Raw genomic sequence first — 19,597 nt, 5'->3', positions numbered from 1 at the left:
TTCAGTTTTTAATATTATTAATCTCTTGGAAAATCATAATGGATACTTATAGCAAGACCACCAACCGCGACTACAATACGCTATTCGTTTTACACAACTAGCACACAAATTGATTTGTTAGGTAATGTTTTGATGTAGGATGAAGCGCATCAATAAGCAAAACTGTAGATTTTGGGGCCTTGAAAATCCAAGGGCAACACACCTGCACTAGTTAAACCCATCCAGATGCACTGTTTGGTGCGACGTTATGACCGAAAAAGTTATCACCCCATATTTCTTCGATTTCTGGGACTTCTTACAGAACAATGATTGACAACTTTTTGCGGCCAACGGCAGAGCAGCATCCCAATTTGTGGTTCCAACAAGATGGAGCGACTGCGCACACTGCTAGGCAAACAATGGACCTGCTGCGTGAAATTGGTAGGTATTATTTGGCTCACCCTGTACAAAAATCCATCTGGGCTTAACTGTCATCGATGATGTTGATGCTGACCTCGAGCAGCGCTAGTTAGAATAATTTGTTATTAAATTGCATAGTTCGAATTAACCTCAGTGATGACAGTTAAGTCTCAGATGGATTCTAATATCAGAAAGTAGTTTTTGTGAAAATTGCAGATAGGTTGTGTTGAATATAAGCCCTCGATACATACATACACACATATGTGGAAAATTCCATGTCAACCGAACAAAAATTGGCTGTTGATTTTTAGTATTCCATATGCATATGCCTTTTCAGTTCCACATTTGAAAATTTTATATACATATGTACATCGGAGTTCCTTTACAAACAACGCTATTTTTGATGGGTTCTCATCATGTCTCATTCTCTCCTATACCTATTTGGCTTTCAGGTGAACTAAACTTCCATGCAAACTACATAGTATTTAGCTGATATAAAATGCTTTACTCACCCTGCATTTTCGGCTGCAGCAATTGACATATGGGGTTCATCTGTTAGCTGCAACTTAGATGTCCCCCTGGAGCGTATCCACAAGGGATTGTGCACGACGTGTTTTTAAAATCGTTTTGCTTACGACTTTATCAAAACTAAAATTTAATGATCTGAACTGATACAATTCTTGCACGAAAAAATGTCAGTTGAAGCAGTTTTGTTTTATTTTCGATAGATCGATTTTTTTATGCTGAAAAGGAAATACGGAAATACATTAATATTTATATTAAAAAGATATGCTTCGTTTACATTAAACCAGTAGCATGCCAGTCCAGTGAGCCAGGCCACGGCTGGACTGGCACGGCGACTGTCTACAATAAGGGAAAATAAGTTAAAATTTTTTTTTTAAAGATTCAATTGTTAGCGGCACAAGAAGTTATCTATGAGTTTGATGAGGAATAAAAAATGATTAAATCCTAAATCATGTAATTGGTTACAACTGTTTCTTTGGTTCTCCATGAAATCTTCATAGGTACATACATATACACATACATAATATGTTTAATTTTTCAATATATGTACTTGTAAAATGTAAAATACAAACAAATCTTTTTCTGATAGTGAATTATATATCTATAGCCTTATTTTGTATTCTTCGTGAATACTAAGATATTACAGTGTCTTAACTCTAGACTACAATATTTTTTTTTCAAACTAGCGAATTCCTGGCTTGCTTCGCGACGCCATATAAGAACTTTTGCGTTGACCAATACGAAAATAGTGTTGCTATGCAAAATCCGTTTGTAATGTAAAAATTATTAGTTTAGATTGAATGGACTGAAAAGCAGAAACCTCTCTGAAGTTGGTAGGACAACTTTTTCTCAAAGCAAAAATTCCTATCGGATAATTTGCCGTTAATTATCCGTAAATTATCCGTGAAAACAATAATTTTGCCGCGGACATATTTTAAAAAATATCGCGTGCCCTGCTAACTTCCGTGGAAACCAATTAAGGAAACCAGCTAAACCCAAACTAACTATCGGATAATTTGCCGTTAATTATCCGTAAATTATCCGTGAAAAGAATTATCTTGCCGCGGACACATTTTAAAAAATATCGCATGCCCTGCTAACTTCCACGGAAGTTAAACCAATTAAGGAAACCAGCTAAACCCAAACTAACTATTTGATAATTTGCCGTAAATTATCCGTAAATTATCCGTGAAAACAATAATTAATTAATTATAAATAAAAAATATCGCGTGCCCTGCTAACTTCCGTGGAAACCAATTAAGGAAACCAGCTAAACCCAAACTAACTATCGGATAATTTGCCGTTAATTATCCGTAAATTATCCGTGAAAAGAATTATCTTGCCGCGGACACATTTTAAAAAATATCGCATGCCCTGCTAACTTCCACGGAAGTTAAACCAATTAAGGAAACCAGCTAAACCCAAACTAACTATTTCATAATTTGCCGTAAATTATCCGTAAATTATCCGTGAAAACAATAATTAATTAATTATAAATAAAAAATATCGCGTGCCCTGCTAACTTCCGTGGAAACCAATTAAGGAAACCAGCTAAACCCAAACTAACTATCGGATAATTTGCCGTTAATTATCCGTAAATTATCCGTGAAAAGAATTATCTTGCCGCGGACACATTTTAAAAAATATCGCATGCCCTGCTAACTTCCACGGAAGTTAAACCAATTAAGGAAACCAGCTAAACCCAAACTAACTATTTGATAATTTGCCGTAAATTATCCGTTGTTTATCCGTGAAAAGAATATTCTTGCCGTGGAAGTCAAAATCTACGGTCTATTTTTTCGCAGAAGCCCAACATTTATCCAGATCAGCGACGCAAAAATTATCTCTCTCTCTTGCATGGCTTCACATGGCGAAGAATTAAACGTTATCTCTTCTCCAAGCGCATATGTCTGTACATATTAGGGACGTTGCGAATGTAGAATTTTAGACATCCGCGGATACGAATGCGGATGCGGATGATTAAAAGCTAACATCCGCGGATGCGGGTGCGAATGCGGATTCATGTATTTTTATGAAATAATTTAGGTGGGTGAATTAGGTGATTTAGGTAAATAAAAAATGGAAAGGTTAATAATTTTTAATAACAGTTTTGCCCGAAAAACATTCACCCGAAAATTTGTATTCCGCCCATAGTAAATATGTACATGAAAACCAAAAGTGAAAAGTGAACCGGTTCGGGGAAAATTAAACTCATGATAAGACTGAATGTTTTTTTAGTACTTTAATTTAAAAATTGGAACATTGTACTTAATAAAAACTTACAACTACTCGCTCGAGGCGACAAACTTGAAAAACTGGAGACTTGACAAAATTGTAAATTCTTTTCGATTGACACTGCAGGAGAGGACTTTCAGTTATATTTATTTATTTTTATTGCGGTGCAATAATTACTTTTTGAGAATTTCATCGGGGCTGCAAATGTCGGATGTATCCTCCTGACTTTCCTCTTTACAATCTAACATCATGGCACAATCGTTGTTTAAACACCGTTTTTTTTCGAAAGAATTCTTCATTCTCATCCTTTTGGTTGTTTCAGAATTTGTCACGTCATCGGCGTTTCTCGGTTTTAGTTTTGATTACTAATTTTTAATGCTTTCTTCTGTGACTGGTTAGATATACGTCTGTGCACTTGCACAATATTCCAGGGACCGAAAATAACAGTTATTTTTTTCCGAGTTAAATTTGGCCGTCGGCCGCTGTGGTGTAGTGGTAAGCAGTGCGCGCTTCCACTCCGCAGCACCAGGGTTCAAACCATGGTCAAAGCAACATCGCAAAAATAAAGAAAAAAAAGTTTTTTCTTAACAGCGGTCGTCCCTCCGAGTGTATTTCTGCCATGAAAAACAGCTTCTCACAAAAAATACAATCACCGTTCGGAGTCGGCGTAAAACTGTAGGTCCCTCCGCTTTGTGTGACAACATCAAGGCGCACGCCACAAATCGGAGGAGAAGCTCGGCCAAACACTATCTATTATTATTATTATTATTAAATTTGGCCTAATATTTTTTATTAAGAAATAAACGTCCTACCCGGATAATAAAGAAACCGCTTATCCAAATTAAACAAATTTGGTATCATATGAAAAAGGACTGAAATAGCTTTTAAACAGAAATAACGAATGAAGGTTACCACCTCTATTTATATATTTTTATAACTTAATACTAAAGAAATTCATGTAAATATATGACCCAATGTTTGTTCTATGGTAATTAATTACCATTTTTTATTGAAATATTTTTCAATGTGTGGCTTTCGTCTTTTAGATATTTCAGTTTTAAAGCTATTCAAGCCCTCTTTCATTAGATACCAAACTTTTTTAATTTGGAAAGCGGTTTGTTTATTATCTGGAAAGTACTTTTATTTCGGAATAAAAAATACTTGGCACAGTTTAAATCATAAAAAAATAACTGTAATTTTCGGCCCCTTTAATATTCGCATTCGCAAAAGATCCGCATTGATTTTTGCGAATGCGAAAGTGAATGCGAATGTTAAAATTAATGTGGAAACTCCGCGGCTGCGAATGCGAATGCGAATATTCGCAACAACCCTGGTACATATATTTGTAAACGTACAGTTATGTCGTCGCCTCCGACAGCTAATGTTTGGGCTCTTTAAGCACTTGCTAACTCCCTCCTGCTCAGGCTTGTCTATGAGAGACGCAAACATTTCCTCTCTCTCCCGCGCATGGCGTCCACGGAAGTTAGCAGGGCACGCGATATTTTTTGAAATATGTCCGCGGCAAAATTATTCTTTTTACGGATAAACAACGGATAATTTACGGCAAATTATCAGATAGTTAGCTGTCGGCTACCCATTTGAAAATACTGTCACATTAGCATTTTGACAGAGAAAATTTAAACGCGGGATATGCAATCAGCAGTATTTTTGCGCAGAGCAACTTTCCGCGTTGGCGGCCTTCGGCTTAATATTATTTCACAAGGCGTGTTAAGCATCGTAAAATTTCAAGTGTTAAAATTGGTCTATGTAAAATAACGGTTAAAATGGCAAAGCTTCGGAGCAAACAAGCAAGGAGCTAAGGAGCAAAGGATTTTGGCTGGAGCGGAGCTGGAGCAAAGAGCTAAACAAATTCATTTGCTCCTTAGCTCCTTAAAGAAAATGAAATTTACATAATTTTAATTTTTCCCACTGAAAACAACCGAGTTAAATAAATTTTCATTATATTTTTACGTGACAATACTGTTCATTGCACAATACTCAGCGGTCAGGGATGATTGTCACGTCAATTTAAACGGCAAACTTAACTTTTCATTCATTTTAGCATCCGGGAAACGTTCGATAATGATGGTGCTGAGCGTGCAGAGGATCGTGCCAGTATTTGTTAGCTTTCTGAGGGTATCGGGTTCGAATATCGTCAGTCGCTTCCTTAATATATATATATTTTTTTTTGTTTTCGAACCATGCAAAGGCATTTGTGAAGTGCAGAAGAAAAGCGTACTGAATGAAAAATTTCTGAAAAACAGCCAAAAACGTATCCGTATTAAATCAATTTTCGATTCTTGTCTGTAAATTGTTTCTACCGCATACTTTTTTCCTTTTCGGATTCATCTTCAAATTTTTCGCAGGCTGCCATTTTATTTACAAGCAAAATACATTGGGATCATATTAACAAAAAAAAAACAATAAAAAAATATAACAAAAATAATTGCTAAAAATGTTGGCTACTTTTTTGGCGGTTAGGTTATGGGTAACTAATTAAATAAGTAAAACAGTGTTATATTGGTAGCGGGAGCGGAGCTCGGAGCGGAATAAAATACCGGAGCGGAGCGATGAAAAAAAAAACGTTGCTTCGAAGCCCTGTTTTAAAGGATTTCAATTTAAACCGACATATTAAAAAAGTTTAAATTTAATATCTTAAATATTACGATGCTTAACACGCCTTGTGAATATCCTAAATTATATTAAGCGTCCAAAATATTTATTTCCCTTTGCCTTTGAGACAACAATTGTTTCCGCAGAATGCAAATTCACTATCAGTGTTGCCAAGCGTTGAATTTGGAAAAGCACTAAAACCCAAGGAAAATTGCGTTGTTTCTCGAAAAAAGCACCAAATTTTATTGGAGTATTTAATGCACTTTGTATGCATAAAAAATTATGTACATATTGTAGGGATGCCGATTCAAATTAACAAAAATCAATGTTTCTCGATTCTCGAATCTATTATGTTTTCTATAAATTCAAATATTCGCGTCCTAGCGACGTTAAACCGAGTTTCCATGACGCCCGAATTGCGCAATTTCGACACTATTCTCAATTTGAGGTTAAATTACGATACGATTCTCAATTTGACCATACAAACAACTTTCACCTGAAATTGCGTATGAAATTGCAACAACTTCGCGAATAAAACTCTGAAAATTGCTTATTGTGAATTAATAATCAGCTAACATGATTCAATAATACAAGGTTCGATAAACTGACAGTGGTATCTCTCGCACCGCTCCCTTAGCAATGGCACAGTGTTGCTTCTTTGCAAATTTACACGGAAACAGTGTAGCTTTGGTGTGAAATAGAAGTATAAGGTTTTGTGCAATATGTTTATATGTATATACATATGAAGCATATTTAACTGATGAAAACATAAACTGTTTTTAAATTGGATGTTTACATCAATCTCATAGTAGTCTTATTTTAAGTTTGAGTCATTTTGCAGTTTTTATACAGCTAAATAGCACATAAATTACGTAATTCACGTAGATATATAAATTTACGTTCACATTACATTTCATTTAAAATACCAGATTTCCTGCAAATACATTAGAATTTACAAAAGGAATTTCATTACTAAATGCCTACTTTGCGTACTTTTGTACTACAATTTTCGCATCAAGAGATTTCATTCTTCCCCTTTCTTCGTCCTTCGTAAATGCAAGCTTTTGTAAGGGAGTGTCAAACCGCAGCTGTCAATAATTATCTAACCTTGTATTATTGAATCATGATCAGCTAAAAGAAGAAAAGCAAACGTCAATAACTAGCAAATAAAAATAAAACAAACAAACCGAGCAAAACAAAACTGAAAAAGCAACAACAAACAAATAAACAAACTGTCATCGCAATTGAGATGGTAAACAGCTACAATTTCAAATTGAAATTGATGCCGAAATTTCGCGATTTCGGGCTGTGGAAACAGACTTTTAAGGTTCTTGTGTTTTAAATTTAAGCAAACTGCAGTCTCTAATGATATCGTGAACTAAATAATAATAATAAAGAAACATTAAGAACTTCGGAAAATCGGTTTTATCGGTAATCGGCTTACGCGGTTGCGAGGCATTTACGCGTTTAAATGAATACCCATTATGAAATTTGATTTCCCTTTTTTTCAGCTATTATCCACCGGCGCACAGTGGAAAGAAATCTTTATGTGATTTTTTCTCACCGTGTGGCGGCCAGCAGTTTGAAGTGCTAGGCTCAGGGTTCGGTGCCTGGTCCCAGCCACATGAAAGTATTTCTAATAGCAGACGCCATTCGGCAGGCAATGGCACTTCCCCGAATGTAAGTCTGCCATGCTTGCAAGTGCTGCTACATATTTTGTTTGCAAACATACATCTCGCTGATGATTGCCATAGTGCCATGATTTGGTTTCCATTTTTGTAAAATTGCTTACGAAACTTCCAATTGCTATAAATTTAATTTCCATTTTGTTTCTGATTTACCGATTTGGTTTCTCTAAACTAAAAAAAGCACAATGTTGGCAACAGTGCTCATTATTTTTGAATACCTAATTTTAAAACTTTTTTGTAAACATAGATTTATTTATAGTACATACATATGTATGTACGTAGAATACGGGTACGAGAAGAATTTGGTATCTGAATACAAACCGCCTTACTGACCTCAGTATTTGAAAATATCTGACGTATAAATGTAGAATTTGTTTATTCTTTTTGCATATTTCGCCGGGTAATGCCATTGTTGTTGTAGGTGATAATATTTAGTATACAAATACATATACAGTTCTGCTCGACTAATTAAGCCAGCGACCTTTTAACCAGTTTTTGGTTATTTTTATTTTGTTTATTTAATGTTTGTTCCTTTTTTTTACAAGTCTAGCCCATTATGTTTTTATAAAAAAATTATAAAAATTCTAATGTTGCGCATTTTCTACCATGTCACATAATTTTTTAAATGGAAGAAAATGTCTACCACCGTTAACATAAAAATTGCCAAAATTCAAATGTATTTTGTAGCCACTTTGTTGTGACCCAAGTACTAATGGACTTTCTGACAGGAATGTTCCGACGTTGAAAAACAAGTTGAAAACCATGACGTATGAATCAGGATTTATTCAATCAAAACTTAACGAAATATCACATATATATAGCGCAACATCGCTTATTTGGTGGAAAAGTCGGGAATAACTTTATTTAAACAGACGTGTTCGCATCAGCTAGGACGCACTGCAACCTACCGCCAAAGGTAAATCAACTATAACTACTCCGGGTTTACGTCAAATAAGCGTGGGAGAGAGAGTACAATATAAATGAAACGGCTTTCGTATGACCGCGATGCCTGACCAAACTGCTAAACCGATTTCGATTTTGTAAAAAGTGCTTGTTGGACCTTCTGTGTGGAAGGTTTTTCAATAAAAAAAAATCAATACTATTTGTTGTTGTTGCCAAAAAATGAAGAACGTGAGACGTCACGATTTCACAATTTCATAGAATTTTCTGTACATTGAATGTCACTAAACTACTAAACGGCTGGACCGATTTGGTTCGTATTTGTAATATACTGTGTCAGCACCTTGAAAGGAAATATTCCGACTAAAATTTTAATCGCTAGGTGGCACTGCGGTCGCGTTATTCCTAAAAACTGCATTTACTCATATTTACAACATAAATATTTGGACTAAAAACTTACACGATAGGTGGCATCGTGGCCGAGAGTTCCTACAATTTTGATACACTGGGAGAATGATGAATACACGGTTAAACTTTTCGGTTTTAATTTAAAACTTTTTGGACTACATACAGTATCGGTCATATCTATAGCACGCCATTTCAAAGTGATATTGTGTGCCACTTATGTTTATTTATTTATTTTTTAAGAATTTTCAATTAAAATACAGTTCTTTCTCTAACAAACCCCATATAAACCCAAGTTTAACAATTTGTAGAAAATTTCAAAAAAGTGCAACAAATTTTCACCTAAGTTTGTATGTACGTATATACATATGTACTTATGTATATAAAATTTATATTACATATAGAAAAAAGAAAGCAATTTTCTAACTTTGACCTTTAAAAAGCTTTATCTAAAAATCGAGTGCAATAGACTTTTATTTTAGTACTTCATTGCTAATGATAGGCAAGTTAAATGGTAATTTTCAGTTATTTAAGTTTTCATAATTTTTAATTTGTTTCTTTCTCTGAGCGGTGGTATCGACGCTTATAAGCTTAATAACCTATTCGTAATTTCTTTCACAATTGATTACTAATTCCTGGTTAAACTGCTGTTGTTACGTAAATTGAAACTGCATATATTGATGTCTTGTTCAAATGCCTAATACGACGGTCACTACACAAGTTCATAGATTTCGCAACAATTATGTATGTCGTTTGAGTCGATCTGACATTTGCGTCGTAAAATTTTACATTTTCTAGCACTAGTTATCGTTCTCAAAACCTTTTACAGTACGGCCGCTTTTGAGTTTGTTACAGTTACGTTAAAGTATATTAAAAAATCAATAATAAAATTAGTTAATTGTAAAACTAAATCTTTTTAAAGCAAGCTTTACTGGTTAACCAAATATATCGACTCGTGCGCTACCCATCGGCAAAATTTTCAGTGGAGTTATTCTTTTTTATGTAGTTAATATACGTTCTAAATGTGACCAAATCGGACTATAAATACGGGGTTTTCAAATATTTCGACTCCTGCGCCACCTATCGGAGTAACTCGGTATTGCATTGTCATCGGCTTTTGAGCCAACTGTGAAGCTTCAAGTCTCTAGGTCATCGGGAAGTTGATCAAAAATTTATTGCAAGACTTTCGCCTAACAAACGTACATATGTATGTATGTTATGTAGAGAAATAGAGATAGCCGAACAATTTTCTTAATAACGTTCGAGGAATGTCGATTAAAGAAAAAATAGTACGAATGGCAACTTTACTGTCACTCGGCGGTATAAGCGTCTAATATGGAATCCGCACACAACTTTTTTCTACTGTAGATGTTGTTCGGACCAGAGATTGAACTCCCACGGTTCCACGCAGTAACACCAAAAAGCGGTAGCTCAATTAAAAGGTTAATTGACTTAACTAAATTTCTGTCTGAACTTTATATTAAGCGTCGTAATTAGGCATATTAAGCATCATAATTAGGCGTACAAATTATGTTCTCGAAAATTAGCACACAAGAACTAATCTAAAAAACGATTGGTAGATATGTATATTCGGAATCAACCTCTCTTATATACCCTAGAAGTGTGAATGCCGCTCTTGCCTTTTGTCAGTCGACCAGTGTTATTTAACAAAATTAGATTTTTTCTAATGGTGATTTCATTTCTACCGAAAAAGTGTCGCCTTTTGATTGCCCTTTTCTCTTTTTATGTTCGATTCTAAATTAAAAGCAAAGGGTGAGAAAGTTTTGTGTTAACTTCTTAGAATGCCACACTCTTATAAGGCAAAAAAGGCACATTCTCTCCCCTGTGAAGCTTTGTCAGGGAAGATGGTTGTCCTGAAAATCGGATGGGTTTTTAATATGACAATATTATTAAATGCGTTAGCTGGATAAGGACCAAGCGGCAAAAACATGCCTCTTTACAGGGTTGAGTGTCAAACATATTTTGCACCGGGGAAGGGCAACATTTTTTGGAAGAAACAAAATCACCATAAGTCTCAGAAATGTATTAAACACATTGGAAGTACAGTTTTTGATTTACATACATACAACTAGATGTAAAATAAAATTGCGCATTCAATTGGCTACCTTCAGAAATTCATCTTAGTTAGGTACTGGCTCACTATACGATTTCCACTTATCTACTATGTTTTAAATCGAATTTTTTCCGGGAAAATTCATTAAAAATTATTAATTGATTATGCACATTCACTAGACATTTGCTTTTCGTCTTATATTTAGGTACATATATTAATTTTAGCTTTGCTTTCAAAATATTCGCACAACTTCATTTAGCAAACTTTTAGGTTCGTTCATAACCTCTTATACATATTTAGGTATGAAACCGATTACTTCCAGACACTTGAATTTCACTTTGCAATTTAATTTTTTGCTCTTTTCAATCAACTTTTATGTATCAATTTTATTACTCCACATATCTAATTATTCAACGATGTTATTCTTTATATTTGCTTAAAGTTTTTTATTATAATCGGCTTAATATTTACAATGAGTTCGTAACTTTCACACCAAAATACACCGCTCGTTTGCTTTTTTCAATCTAATTATTGTTTCACATTATGTATTTTTTATACAATACATATGTATTATTCGGCACTTGTTTAGATTTTGATTTAAAATAAAATGGGTACTTGGATATTTTACCTATTAATTAAATAATTTTCTTTTAAGAAGGTATTATTACATGCGTATGTATGTAAATATCTTTTCAAACGTTCAGTGGGTTTTAATAAAACATAAAAAGTTTTAAAATCCGTTTTGGTAAAACCATGGTCGAAGAGATCAGTACCTGTAGCGATTTTTTTTTTAATTTGCTAAAAATGCATAACAAAATTTTGCCCTTAACATATACCTATGTACATATATATACACTTGTATAGTATTTGTACATATGTATGTATGCATGCATATATGTATGTATGTATTTATTAGCACTTGTAAACGCCATAAAAACTAAGAGTACATATGTATGTGTGTACCTGTGTACCTGAATAGTATTAAAAATGCGAATAGAAATATGAAAAAGTGTTCAGAAGAAACGGGTAAATATGTATACGAAACATATGAGCAAACGGAAATGGCCTAAACAGAAAGTCGCGGTGACTACTACACTCTTATGTAAGTATGTACATTAGAACCCAACACGAGTTAATTGATGAATAAATAAGGTGGACTGAAAAGAGGTGTTGATGGTTGAGTTGAAAATATTTAAACAAAGTAGAGAAGGCGGCAAAAGTGCCGAAAACGAAATGAACGAAAAATTACGTTTTCAGTACGTAAGCAAGAACCAATATAAACAAGAAATCGACGTAAGAATACGTACACATTCACATTCATGAACATATATGTATGTATGTGTTTTAAGGCACATAAGTACAAAAGTATGTATGTATGTACATATGTACAGTTACGGTCAAAATAATAGATCCAAAATTCAATATGACATTGTTTGCAACTTTTGTTTATTTATTTATTTCTAATAATTTTCATTTAAAACACAGTTCAATCACATAAATAAAGTTTAAAAGCTTGCACAAAAGTACAAAAAATTAATCAAACTTTAAAATATTGTTTCCAACAGATGAAACTTTTTATTCAGAATTTTCATAGAATTTTTGATTATGCAAGTAACTTTCCAAATTTATCTGCCCTTTAAATACAAGCTTTGTTCTCAAAAAATGTGTAAGAAGGGCAGATAAATAATAAAAGCTACTTGAGAAAACAGCATAGTAAATAAAGTGCAAGTTTCAAAATTACCGTTGATTTTTGAGGATTGTTTTTGCCGAGGGTTTTGCGCATTATCTTCCATATATATTTTCCAAAAATTATGAATAAAAAGTTCGAAACTTTGATGACATTTGTTTGTGCCAGCCTTGAAACTTTCATTTGCGCGGTTTCTGTTTGTAAAAGCTGTGACAGACGGCAAAGCGTATGCATACCCTGACGGAAACAAGTGATTTTTGTTAAATCAACTAATTGAAAGACTACATTAAAACAAATGCAATGAGTAAATGTTTCGAATTTTTATATTCTTTTTGCTCAAAAAAACAATTTGTGTCTTGGAAGCATGAAAAAGCATCTGTGAAGTCCAGAACGCAAGCGTATTCAAAAGAAACATACTGAATTTGAAGTTGTGTAAACTAAATTCATTTTAAAGTAGTTGAAATTAAATGCAGAGTCGGACAGTCGTCTTGCTGCTTGCACACAATTCAAACTGAACATTTGAAAGCACATTTACATGACTGGCTGTAGCTGAGCGTGCAAAGATGTTTGCTACAATTGGTCGCAGCCAAGAATGTCCATGTTCAAATCTCATTAAATTCTAAATTTTTAATTTTGGTTTTTCTTAGTTATGAAAAACCATCTGTGAAGTGCAGAACGAAAGCGTATTCAAACGAAACATACTGACTTTGAAGTTGTTTAAAACTATGTTCACATATCAATATTATCTCAATCAAAGCTCGTTTTTTAATCACCCCGTTTACACAGGCAAATCTCAGATATCAGCCGTCAAATTTGTTGTGCTTGTTATTCTCACATCTCAAGGAAAATTTATGTTTCTTCTCTGTGCCACCGTGATCACGTTTTTCTGCTATAATAAGCAATATAAATATATTTTAACTTAACATTTTATTAAAAATACCTTTACAAACCTCTTTTACTTGCTAGCGTACATTTTTGTTTACTTTTCCATTTGGCATTTCTCCTCTCTTTCGCAAAAACAATTGATAAAACTAGGATGGAGACCGAAAAGTTATCGGTTAAATCTGAGATTATTTTATAATTACAGATTAACAAGGGACGAATTTTATATGGCTAATCTCTTGTTATAATTACAGATTAGGGTGTTAAGCTCGAAAATGAGGATAATCTACTTATATGTGAACCTAGTATAAGTTAAATTCATTTTAAAGTAGTTGAAAATACATGCAGGAAAAGGTAATTGACATGTAAATAAATGAGCTCGTTGCAGGTAAAATAGTGAGAATTTCGATTAGTTATCATTAAAAATAAAGAAGTTTATAAATTACCATCAAACTAATTCAATTTCCTGCAGGGTATAATCTGGCACACATATGCGCATAATAATTTTGATCTAACAGACGGCAGTTATGCGGATAAACGAGCCGCAATTTAAATTAACTAATAGTAAAATAAAAAATGTGATATAAAATAAAGCAAATGAAAATAAAATAAAGTAAAGTTAAATATATAGATCAAATAAAATAAAATATAAAATAAATAAAACCAAAAAATTTGTTCGCAATCGCTCCAACCGAGGATCGAACCTGGTAGCTACAGGCTTGTAGCCCGTAACTCCTAAAAGCGCAGTTAGTCATCGACGTAGCGTACACGTAGGTTGACGTACGTAGCAGCATATCAAATTTACTGTTGATAGAGAGAGAGAGCGAAGCAACGCCAACGTCACCGCCATGCGGTGGTGAGTTTTCTTTAGTACGCGAATCCCATAAGGTAGATCGTGTCTGCGTCAACCTACGTCTACGTTACGCCGTTGACTGTTTGCGCTTTAAAGCTGAAATTAGTCGAGAACGCAGAACGTATACTTAAACGCAGTCTGTATACGCAGAATTTTGTCGATTACTGGAGCCCTCAGTGTTGCTTACTACACTGTTGCCACTCATCAATGCCTTTTCATAAACTTACCCTTTCAACTACAATTTTTCGTGCTATAATAGATTGTAGCTAAATATAAACTACTTAGTTTTCAACAAAAACCTTATTCAATAGTAAATTTCAAATATTTTAAACATATTTTGAATAGGAACTTATATCTTTTTTACCATCTGTAAAACTGACGAAGTGGCAACCATCTAAAGAAGGAGAAATCAGCTGACACGGAAAAATCTAAATTCCGCAGATTTCTGCGCTACGGGCTACAACTACAGAAAAATTCGGCGGTGTTGAGTTTTCATTTACATGGCGCTTTGGTAAGACAGATCGTGTCAGCTGACTCGGGTTTACGTACCGGTAGGTTTACGTTCTTGACTAATTTCAGCTTATCACTCGGCTACCGCAGACGCGGAACTTGCGTGCTTTGTTTGCTTACTTGTACAAAAGACAATAGCTGGCCGTTTTTACCAGTGTTGTCAACGAAAACCCGGATCCGAGTTAATTCCCAAAAATTTCGTGCATTTGTTCGGCTGCTTATGCGCATTTTAAAGACGAAAATGCATGAGTCAAAGCAAATAAAGGCTGTTTATGCAAATAAGCGAGCCCGTTTGTCAACCGTATAAGGTGCAAACAATATCATATCTTCATAAAAAGTTTGAATAGTCAGACTTCAAGCTAATAACATTTTGAATTTTGATGCTATAATCTTGACCGCAGTTGTACATACACACAAACACAGTATGCATGTACATATTGAGATATATCTATGTATGTATGTTATTCATAAAAACTATGTATGTTTAATTATGAATATGTTGATGTTCTATAAAATTATGTAGAAGTGTCAAAAATATAGAATGCAAGGTGAAAGCGCAAGTTTTAAAAATTTGTGCAAAACGATTATCACGGAGCTTAATCTAAATACATACATATATATGTACATATGTATGTATGTGAATGTGATAAGGTCCACACTTCCGAAATTCACAAATTCATGCGGTAGATATGTACATACATAGTATGTATGTATGTATGTATGTATATGCATACATTCATATTTACGAATGTATTTAAATGTACACATCAAATTGCATGCATCTGTTACCACGTTTATTCGTTTGTCATTTCATGAAATCATTTCATGAAACGCAAATAAAAATGCTTGCATAAACAAAATTTAATGTATTTCATGAAACATAATATAAACGTAGTAGATATGTATGTACGTGTTCACGTCCAAGTACATATCGTCGTTTCAAGTACAAAACCGCGTAGCTGACATTGGCTGCCAAAAATTGGATTTGCTCACACAAGCTCTTGGCTCAATCCTTATCCATTGGTCCTGAAATATACTAGCCAGAAGTGCGATTTCTTTATAAAAAAGAGAACCATGTTGAAATATGGGTGTTTTTACACTCTAGAAAATGATTTCTAAAACTTCATATACGCGGTTCTGCATTTTGTTGATACGCGGTTTTGCACTTTAAACGACGATATGAATGTATGTAGGTATGTATGGATAAACTATAGATTTATATAAACGATAATTTATCTTTTTAATAACTCTTAAATTAAGTTAGTCCGCGTAGATATTTACAAAACTCGGATCCAAAATATGAACGATTAGTAAAATGTTCTGCATTTCATGATGTTCCTATAGATTTCACCAGTTCACACACAATATATACACCCATACATATGTAAATGTACTTATGTACATACGTATGCATGTTAAGGTAAAAATTCCGTAGCGCTAAGTGGAGTTTTTGTACAGCCATATATCGAAGAGGTCTGTATAAATGAGGGACGTGTGCGAGCTGGCAATATACGTATACCCATATACTCATACGCATGTAAATAAAAAAAAAAAAACAAAAAAAAAAATGTACATATGGTAGAAGTGGGGATTCGTATAAGAACGACCATATCACGACGTCAGCACACGGCGACATTAAGTCGATTGCTGTATAAATACTGAGAGTAAATTTAAGCGCAGAGAGAACGAAATGGTATGGGATCGGTTTTTTGGAAAAATCTATTGTAAGTCAATGTTCAAAGAAATTTTATTTCAATAAAAAACCTTTATCCAAGTACAAATAAATTCCTTAAATTTTGTCTATATTTATTCACTCCTTTGAATTTTAACTTTTTAGTACGATTATGTACTTTTAACATTCTTTTTCACATTCCTTTTTAACTTATAACTTTTTAGCTTTGAGTATAAAACCTCCACATCACACACTAGCTTCTTGAGTATCCGCTTGCTATCTGCTTTCCTTTGTACATGTGTACATATACTTATACATATACTTATACACATGTACTTCTTCAAAATCGTATTTTTTCTTTCATCGTGGCAATTATAGATTTTCTGCAACTTTTTTCATGCCGATTATTAATCCGATAAACATCTTTCCCATTTTGCTTTACATACACTACTACGAACTCATGAACAGAAAATTCGTATACCAACAAAATATTATCAGCAAGAAACACACCTTAAATAAAACACTTTTCACGCCGAAAAATAAGTAAAATAACATATTCAAGTGTTGCTTTTTAATCTGTATATCTCTTCACACCACTTGTTATTGAAAAATTTTATAGCACTGTATACTAGAAAAAAGTCGCTTAATCGCGCGACACTATCAACCGCCTGCCATTCGCATCAAACGAAATACAAACTCGAACTGAAAATGGTTGCTAAAATCATATACCATTGGAGCTCTTACTAAAGAAAAAGTGGGTGAACGTACAAGTGATGAGCACTGCGAAATCTTGGAGCATCGAATTCAAGAGAAAGGTGGTTTTACTAAAGAGAGAACAATTGTATAGACGTTGAGATTCAGTGTGACCAGCAGTGCAACTGGGATAATCACTGTTAGAACTCTTCCGGAGAAAACGGTAAAAAAACAAGCTGAATCAATATGTGATGCATAGCTTTAAAAAAGCTAAGGATATTAGTTGACAATTTACATAGTGGTACAGTTTTGCAAGGAACAACTTATTTTATTTATTTCCGGTACCTTTTTTCAAAACGTATTGATTCAAAATATTCGTTAAGGATGTGCAGCTTGGGAAAAAGTGTTCAGTTTGTCTCTCAACATTTGCTACACTGGTGATCCGACGTGATATTTAGTCCCGCAGCGTAAATACCAATCGAGCAGTGCCCACCAGAGTTGAGGATTGCAGCCTTGCGAGCCCAAGATCGACGCAAACTTCCGGTGCCTTCCTGGCAAATTCATCCGCAACTATGATTATCAGCAAACATGGAAGATGAATCAACGCAATTCCTTGAAATATAAAGGCCAGCCAATGGCACCGATGCGAAAAAACTGAACTGGGCAACTGAAAGATAGGTAAGGAACTCCCCTTCTAGCTTTAAGGGCATCGTAAGGGAGAGCAAAATTTTTATTTCCGCTTAGCTATCAGAGTAGATGTTTACTCCCTTGCCAATAGTTGCAATTGTTTTTTTTTTTTGTTGACGGTTTTCCTCCCATATAACAAATTTTCAACCATACAACAAACTTGCACCTTATTATACTAGAATGAACAAATTTTACAAATTCTGAATAAAAAGTGTGAAACTTTGTTGATTTTATTCAATCTTTGAAATTTGGTTTTTTGACCAATTCTTTTTTTTTCGCGGGATGTGTATTCATAGTTGAAGACAATAGCGATAAAGAATTAATACAGCTTTTGCCCGGACGGGCGTTCGGTTGCTACCCAGAGGATACTTGGTAAGCTTGAACCGGATGCAAAAAATAATGGCTTTTGGTCATTCCCTGGTGATTCAAGATAAAACTCTCCCACATACTTCTTCTTCTTATTTGGCACTACAACCGTCTAAGCGATTTTGGTCGAGCTCAACAAAGCACGCCAGTCGTTTCTCTTCTGTGCCAACTGACGCCAATTGAAGCCAAGTCCTTCTCCACATTGCAGTGGCGGCCTCCCTTTTCCTCTGCTACCACCAGCGTGTTCCGAGTTGAATACTTTCAGCGCCGGAGCGTCGGAGTCCATTCCAACGACATGGTCAAGCTATACTCAATACATCCGACCCAAAAATGTATCATCTAAGTCAGCGGACAGCGGCAGAGAAAATGGTTTGTACTATCCTCATCCTCCAAACAAGATGTACACAGTAGATCGTCGCTGATGGCTATTGTGTATGGCTGTTTTGCAGGTATCAATACCACACCACGGCTGTCATGAGAGTGTATGACATCTAACGACGTACTTTATTCCAAAGAAGACCCCAGATATCCGTTTTGTCATTAGGTACCAAAACCAAACGGTATTGCTACGACAACCTTCTACATAACTCTCTGTGCCCGGAATTCCGATCTTCGTGTCGCAATCCAAAAAAGTGCAGTCGACACATCATTTTCGTGGCTTCCTCCGGGATCGCTAAATTTAGAGGTGGCAAATCCAACAAAGCATTAAGACCCGGTCCTGGCGTTGTTATCATGGCGCCCGTAATGCCTATACACACCTTCCTTTGTAGCCTGTTTTACACAGAAACCGTTTTTTGGTCATGGCTCTGCGCCACCATACTACAGCACAGTACGTGGCGATTGGTCTGACTAAAACTATATATATTTAGAATACCATAGCCGGTCTCAGACCCCAGGTTTTGCCAATTTTCTGCAGAAAATCACAATTAATGAATTAATTGATTGTTAATTGTCCTTACAATTAAAACCCTCATTAAAAGCTCAACCCTGATTAAAAGTATAATAAATATTCACAGCAAACCAGTAGCTCGTTTCTGTAACAATTCTTACCAAGGTGAATTGAGATATGAATTCGCCGCCCTGTATGTACATATATTCTCTACCATTAGAAATAATCGGTAGAGATAAGTTACAGAAACGAGCCACAGTAGTGTTCATTTTATTTACGAACTATGTGTCCTCAATAGTTACTTGTCCCAACCACTCATTTTTAAGTTTCAAATATAATAATGCCTTCAAAGCATGAAATGGACTTTAACATTCTATTTGCTGCATAGCTCAGGGGTGGTCCCATACTAATTTGATTCAGATCCGATCAATGTTCCACCCGCCACGCTGGAATATCCCTACATTCAAATTACGAAAAACTTACTATTTTTGCCTGATGGTCAATCATTTTTGGATACTG

The 19,597-nt window shown here is 34.6% G+C and overlaps 1 protein-coding gene across 7 annotated transcripts in view; it reads right to left on the bottom strand.

The window, feature by feature from the left end:
• tai (basic helix-loop-helix family member taiman) overlaps window positions 1-17,128 on the bottom strand; it is a 99,268-nt gene extending 82,140 nt beyond the window's left edge. For 2 of the 7 annotated variants that reach the window (XM_017614374.1, XM_017614375.1), the window contains exons 1-2: window positions 10,892-11,413; window positions 912-1,142 (exon numbers count right to left, since the gene is read on the bottom strand). In XM_017614374.1, coding sequence (XP_017469863.1) covers window positions 912-940 — 29 coding nt within the window. In that variant the 5' untranslated portion in view covers window positions 941-1,142; window positions 10,892-11,413. Of the gene's footprint in view, window positions 1-911; window positions 1,143-6,765; window positions 6,828-10,891; window positions 11,414-16,953 lie in introns of those variants that run through there. The other 5 variants (XM_017614369.1, XM_017614370.1, XM_017614371.1 and 2 more) reach the window with 5 other exon arrangements.
• Window positions 17,129-19,597: the final 2,469 nt, after the last annotated feature.

This window comes from Rhagoletis zephyria, unplaced genomic scaffold (genome assembly GCF_001687245.7).
Source record: "Rhagoletis zephyria isolate East Lansing unplaced genomic scaffold, Rhagoletis_zephyria_1.1 Rzeph_scaffold_00814, whole genome shotgun sequence".
Classification (NCBI taxonomy): domain Eukaryota; kingdom Metazoa; phylum Arthropoda; class Insecta; order Diptera; family Tephritidae; genus Rhagoletis; species Rhagoletis zephyria.
Note: the sequence above shows the minus strand (reverse complement) of the source record. Positions and strands in the feature narration are given on the sequence as shown.